This window comes from Diadema antillarum, unplaced genomic scaffold, assembly GCF_040938485.1.
Source record: "Diadema antillarum isolate AM-2024a unplaced genomic scaffold, OU_Dant_1.0 seq00001103_RagTag, whole genome shotgun sequence".
NCBI classification, from domain to species: Eukaryota; Metazoa; Echinodermata; class Echinoidea; order Diadematoida; family Diadematidae; genus Diadema; species Diadema antillarum.
The window spans coordinates 1,000,392-1,007,796 of record NW_027271919.1 but is presented as its reverse complement, the minus strand read 5'-3'; the positions used below and the strand labels follow the sequence as shown (position 1 = coordinate 1,007,796).

At 36.7% G+C, this 7,405-nt stretch overlaps 1 protein-coding gene across 1 annotated transcript in view; it reads left to right on the top strand.

Annotated features, from left to right (window-relative positions):
- Positions 1-5,085: 5,085 nt before the first annotated feature.
- The window catches only part of LOC139743690 (uncharacterized), a 40,751-nt gene continuing 38,431 nt past the window's right edge, over positions 5,086-7,405 (top strand). Inside the window, exon 1 of the mRNA XM_071654149.1 lies at positions 5,086-5,809. Within this exon, the coding sequence (XP_071510250.1) occupies positions 5,086-5,809 (724 nt within the window). The remainder of the gene's footprint in view (positions 5,810-7,405) is intronic.

Below are 7,405 nucleotides of genomic sequence, written 5' to 3'. Positions count from 1 at the left end.
GGGAAAGCGATTAACTAAATGTAGACAACCTACATCATTCCACTGGGTTGTCATGTAGTACAAAATGAAAAGGATATCCAAATATTGATGAAATGAATTCAAAAGTGAATTTAAGAAACCCATGCACTTTGGCATGTAGATAATAATATTATGTGAAACACCATCGGTGACACGACACTGGCTCCTGCGACAATATTGCTCCGGTTTCTATCAAGTTCTTCAAAGACTTAGGAATAGGGCTAGCAGGGGCGGATCCAGATAAAGGGGGGGGGGGTGTGTCTTTACAAAATCAAAGGGAGAGGAGGAGCGTAGGCCCCCTCCCATTTTTTTCTTTTAATTTCTTTTGTTTTATTATAAAATAAGGGGGGGGGGCGCCCGATGCGCCCCACCTGTATCCGCCACTGGTTAGGGTTGTGATAGGGTTTTAGGACAGTTCGACATTAGGATTAGGGTTCGGGGCTATGTTTGTGGGTAGAATTTATGTTTGACTTAGCGTGCAGATTTTCACTTGAGCAATTGTCGCAGAAGCACATGCCATGGAACCTACACCATCACACACATTATTGCACTGCACACAGTGAAACGAAAACAGATCAGCTCTATATAGGTCTAGACAATAAACGGAGACGGAGTTACTTTTCGAATGATGTATTAATATCATTTGAAGAACTTTGTGGCAGAACGAGTTAATCTCCATTCTTGTTACCTTGAGGTATTTGCGATTGAAGCTTAAAAAAAAACAAAGTAATGATTAAAAAATATATATTATATATATGTATATATATATATATATATATATATATAATAGTATGGGAAATTTTTCAGTCATACCTTAAAAAATATTTTAATAGCTATATAAAAAGTGACGGATCACTTGGAGGATTTTTTTAAAATTATTACTGAAAAGGTTTGTCTGGGTATTTGTCACAAAAATATACATCACATTCTCTCTAATAAAAATCGAGTGAAAATATTGGAGTGAATACAAAAAAAGAGTGAATTTAAAGTGAATTTAGAGTGAAAATGTTCATTTTCACTCATTTTGGAGTGACCTCAGGGATCACCCGAAGATTTTGGAGTGATCCCTGAGGTCACTCTAAAACGTGTGAAAACGATCATTTTCACTCAAAATTCACTCCAATTTCACTCTAAATTCACTCTTTTTATGTATTCATTCCTTTAAGAGTGAATATTTTATTTCATCTCCAACAAAATGTAATTATTACAATGAAACGTTTGAATACGCATAATGATGAATTATGATCCTATACAACAATGCAGTACATGTAATAAAAAAAAAACCTGTGAAATGAGATACGACTCTCTGAAAAAAATCACTCTTAAAGGAATGAATACATAAAAAGAGTGAATTTAGAGTGAAATTGGAGTGAATTTTGAGTGAAAATGATCGTTTTCACACGTTTTAGAGTGACCTCAGGGATCACTCCAAAATCTTCACATTTTATACTAAAAGATGTTTTCATTATCTCACCAAGAAATGTTAGAAACCTGAAGTTAATTTTTAACCAAAACATATAATTATACAATCCCTTTAACATCATGGTATGAATCTCCAATGTTATTACGATGCTTGAGTTCATACTTATGGCCTTATCATCCCCCCCCAAAAAAAAACCCACCAACAAAACAAAACAAAAACAAAAACAAAACAAAAACAGCAAAAAGTATATTTCCCATACATTTCTATGCTTTATGTGAATTATATATATATACATACCATTATCGTCATTATTTCACATCATATTTCATGTATTTGCAATCAGGTAGCAAGGTTGTCTTTCACAAAGCAAACTTGCACCTACTCTACTCTTATAAATATTTACTCGAATAAAATGCCAAACCGCTCAAGGACATTGCGCATCAAAGATATTACACGTACTATTTCCTGCTGCTTGCTTGCAAGCATGGTTGAGGTCTGTGTTATCAATGACCCTAGTATACAAATTAACATTATGCTACCATTGAGATTGCAAATGAAACATGAAACCTAAAATGCATGCGCAGTGATGCACATTGTCTAAGACATGATAATAGGCCTAGGTCTACATCAACATCCTTATTTCATCAGCACAAACATCGCCTAAGACGATGTTATCATCATGTATGCCATGTGCACAGAGTGTTTATCAATTTCTCTCTGTACAATGTAGTAATATAATTATTCATCGTATATAAGCGACAGTCTTGCGCTAACACAAAACAGCACCGAATTGAAACTCTTCTAAATTGTTACTGATTTTTTTTTTTTTGTGTTGTCAACCAGACATGATACTGAATGGAGTTGACATATGATTTGACAAACTGTGAATATTTGCGAACAAAATGTAATCCACATGTGTTGTGAAGTGATTGCATTGGTACTTTTAAACATGGTATTCATGACCTATTGTGATGAGTGTATACTAAAAAAAAAAATAAGGTAACCTCACGAGTCCTCATTATTCCACTTTCTTTGCGAAGTGACTGCAATGATGATGATGATGATGATAATGATAATAATAATAATAATAATAATAATAATGATAATAATAATAATAATAATAATAATGATAATGATAATAATGATATTAAAATAATATTAATAATAATGATAATATTGATAACAATAATAAAAAAAACACATTTACAATGCGCCATATCTATCAGTACAGATACTCTCGGCGTATGAGAGCCTGTAAAATTCAACACATAAAAGCAGAAAATTTCTTTATTTGAGGCGCCAATCAAATATTCGTTGAAGCAGGGAGGTGATCACCTCCCTGGCTGAAGCCATGAGGTTGTAATACTCGTCGGCATTACACAAACGTAGGGTAAATGGCGCCACCTTGAATTCCGTCCGTGCGAGAAATTTTACTCCTAACAGGTGTTTTCACTCTATCTCCGAAAGGGTACCCTGTGTGTATCATACTTGTGTGTGTCTGTGTGTGTGTACGTAATGCATGGAGTGTACATGAGGCACAGTGACTTTTTATACTCCTAGAAGAGCTTTTTCTGATTGGCTGCGGTGCATACGGAGTGAATAGGGATGGATGGATGCCTCGTAAGAATAACGTGCCCCTCCGTGCGTAGCTTTGCTCACTGAGAGATCAGGATAGTAGATCGCTAGAGCTTATCAAAACGGATGCATGCGATGTAAGTAAGTCTGTGCACGCGATTAGCAAGTGTTTATGGCACCTAAAGTGAGCACCAAACAGCTTGATTTTAGCCCATTTTGGCAAATTGTGGACCAACACGAATCACATAGTGGATGCTAATACGCATCACCCTACACAGGTTGGCGAACCTTTCTACGCTGGGAATTAGTTGAGTGAAGACACGCAAGTCCTCCGGGATCTACGGATTGCAGCTTGGTGAGTACAACGAACGAGATTCCAAGGATCAGCTCTGCATATCGAGAGGTTTTGTGTTCTTATATCACCGGATCTTTTCCGCAGATAAATCTGACATTACCTTGTGTTCAAAACATGCGGCAGCCAAACGTTAATGCTTCAAGGGATCGCCCAATATAGAATAGATATGCCTACGTCTGAGTATTCTACGTTTACTCCAATAATGTGCACTTTATACGCGGTCTCCGATTATTCAGAAGTGATGCCCGAGTATCGGCATCCACAATGTAGAATCTAACGGTTAAGTGATAGCCACTTCGCAGGGACATGCATGTCTGTTTCTAGTGTTTGTGTTATATTCCTTGTGTTGTTGCAACAGGCATATGCCTACTAGTGGGTTTCTATACTATTTTACAAAATGTTGATGATATCTCAGCATCTATTCAAAGCAAATTAAATTCATATTGTTGCTGGTGCAGTTAGGTTAAAGTTCACATGCCTTATTATAAATTAAATGGGGTTTGATAAACAGCGATATATATTTTATGCCAAGTGTGAAAGTGTGAAGCCCAGAACTTTTTATTACTCTGGTTCTACTTTCAACTCCCTCACAGGCAAACATTTGCAGGAAATGTCTTTTTTTTAAATAAAAAAGAGATTTATTATCATAATTTTGTTTTCCTTTCATGATACTTACAAATGAAAGGCTATGTGTATAATGCTTCAAAGTTTTGGTCATGTCAACAACTTAAAAAAAAATAATCTTGTAGCGCAAAAGAAAAATTCATATGTCTGAAATACTACTTAATCTAAATTTGCATATAAGTGCTGCCCCATAACAATTATAGAAAAATATAAAAGAGTTGCCAGATAATGGATTTTGAATTGATCACCCTTGAACTTTCTTGATGTGATCAATGGAATTTATTATTTTTTTTTAGCAAATAAACAAAAGTGTATGCTGAGTTGATTTTCTTTTGAATGACTTGCAGACAGTAATGATAAGACATTGATAATGCATTTACCACAGCCTTAAAAATTAAAGGAATGTGGGGTGTATAGATTTTATTACAAAGATATTTGTCCAAATCCCATTTTTTCATCACTTCCCGTCAGGAAAGCACCCATGAATAACTGTTTAACGATGGGAAGTTCAGAGTGGAACAAAAGCAAGAAAGAATTATTTGTCAGGGCGAGTGTAACATTGTGTCATTGACTTTTTTCCTATCTACTCTGAAATTCATTCTCAGGAATTTTTAGTCATATGAATACATTTTTATATTTTGTCATATGAATGAAAAGGGCCTGCATGTTACACTTGTCCATCTGGTCTCTAAAACTAACCATCGAGATACACAATTTCTGCTTTCATGTTAGCAACAAATAACTTATCTGTGTTGTCATAGATACTTTACACTGAAAAAAAAATGCTAAATAGTATATCATTTGTGTAGGAGTTGACGTAATTATTAACATTGATTTGGAAAGAAAGCAAAAATAGCAATATTGAAGTCTAAGTTTATAACTTCTCTGCATGAGCTATTGATCTTGATTATCAAAAATAAGGCTGATTGAAGACATTCTGCAAACAACCAGCTTTTCACTTCCATAACTAAATACGTACCATCACATTAATAACTCCCTTTCCAGATTTCAAGCACGGAAGATCTTGGAGCACCGGGTCAGAATTCACCTGCCCAAAATGACAAAGTGACAAGCCAGCAATTGACATATTATGACATCGCCTATGACTGCAGTGAGCATGGGGAACCAACGATACTTTGACGTCTACCTTGACGATCCCAGCTCAACGGATGAGGATGAGTACATTGAGAATGCCCTGAGCAGACCGTTGATGTCGCCCAGGAGATATGGTCGCAGACATCTGCATCTGCCCTCCCCCATGAGCACAGCCACACCCGACACAAAACTTCCAAAGCGGAGATCAGTGTGGTACTACAAACGGAAGAAGGACTGCCTGCAAGCTTTCTACATCATTATGGTGATAATGGTGATCATCATTTTTGGCTTGGTCCTGGTGCGCATCCTCAAAGACGCTGCACAGCATCGTCAGGAGAACAATGACAGCAGTGACGATTCTAGCCGACTTAGTACTTTCTCTTTTGGAGGTCTAGTCTTAGGCCAGACTTTCCCTGTGGTCAAACTATATCCGACAACAGTTCCACCTTTATATCCTGTGCCCACAGAAAGCAGACCCAGACCCCCGGTGCACGAGTCCGCCAATAAACCTGACTCTTTTGGGGAAGCGGATGGTGCAGTGCCCAATCAACAGCCTGTCGACATTGGGGACTCCCAAAGAACAGTACTACCTTGCTCCAGGTACACCGTCCAGGAGGTGTGGGTGGAGAACCTGCCCCAGCTGATGACGGAGGCCGGTCTTCGTCTCTTGGATGTTAATGGAGATGACATCCAGGATGTAATCATTGGCTTTGCCACAGGTGTGTCACCTTTTTTAATTAGTGATTGTGATTAATGTCGCCCTTACATGATTAATTACCCAACTTGATGAAGACTACACAATAGAACAAAACAATTCCAACAATACAAAATCAAATTGTTCATTAAATTATCATCCAAATGCATATATCACTTTTCTTATTGAAGATTTTATACAACTATTTCACAGACATAAAAAGGGAAGGGACATTTCTAGCATTGCAATATCGTTCTATGTTTTCAAAAAAAAAAATCATAATTAAAGCAATTATTCATGACTGATTTAAGAATAAAAGTCCTGAGTTACAAAGCTGGTTCAAACAGTATCCTCACTGTACGGTGATGTGTGTAATGTATGAAATCAGTTGCTATAATCATAACACTTGAAGGTATATTGGTCAAACTTTCATGCCAATATTTTCTCTGCTTGAGGATAAATGCAGACAAGTAATGTTTTTGTTGACAGAAGTTGTGATCATCTCAGTCAAATGAATAATTGTGTTGCAGTTTTGTCAGAAGTCCAAAGTAGTTTTATGGTCAGTGTTTGTGAGTTCAAAAGTGTATGGGTTCCATCTCTTTCTTGTTAAAAACTCTTTATGTGCCATGGTGCAAACCCCATGTGTGTTCCACATTAACCCGCTGAGGACAAGACCCGAGTATACTCGGGCAAGTGTCTATGGGAAATGCATGTTGTAGCGAAATCAGTCTGTCCTCAATGGGTTAGTCTGAGACACCAATGTAGGCATGCTTTAGGAAAATATTGTGTTTTCAAATCTACGTGTGTATTCATAAGATGTAACATTTGTAGATTTGTGTTATCCTGGACGCGTAATGAGCAAAATTGTAGAGAAAATGGCATGCTTTGCTTTGATGTGAATTGTATGACAAATCTATGATTTGTTTCTTTCAGTTCAAACCAAGTAGCTACATTATTGTAGAGGCATGACTTTTGCACACAAAACAGCGACAGAAACTTAGAATTTACTCTCAAATCAAGTAGGAAGCACTGCTTGAAAATCAATTTCTACCTAAAATGCAAGCTACATGTGACAGGAATAGAATCACGAGAAACACTTTCCTTGCAGTGTGGCATTTGGCGATTCATTGATCGATTTTCGGTGGGTTTGTGCATTTGAGCAGAATATGCGAACTTGGCATGCTGTCGACTGAGTTGGGCATGTGAATGTGGCACGTAAAGAGTTAATAATGGATGTGATTTGGGTGAGTTTGACTCTAAATACTGCAGTCCTCAGGATGATTATAGAAGATGAGGCCTTTAAGAACACTTGGAATACTCATGTTCAGAATATTACAACAGCAATATCTATTAAAAGCAACTGGTGTTTTAAGAAGAATAAAATATTTAATTAATGATCAAACTTTAATTATGTTATATAACACTTTATTTTTGCCATATGTAATGTACTGTAATATTGTATGGGGCAACAGTAGCAAAACAAAATTGAACACAATTTTTCTTCTCCAGAAAAAGGCTCTTCGTATATAATGCACACATTCAGATTTTTTGGCTCACACTGATCCCATATTTTATCGCCTAAAAACTTTGAAGGCCCATGATATACATCTATACCTAACTG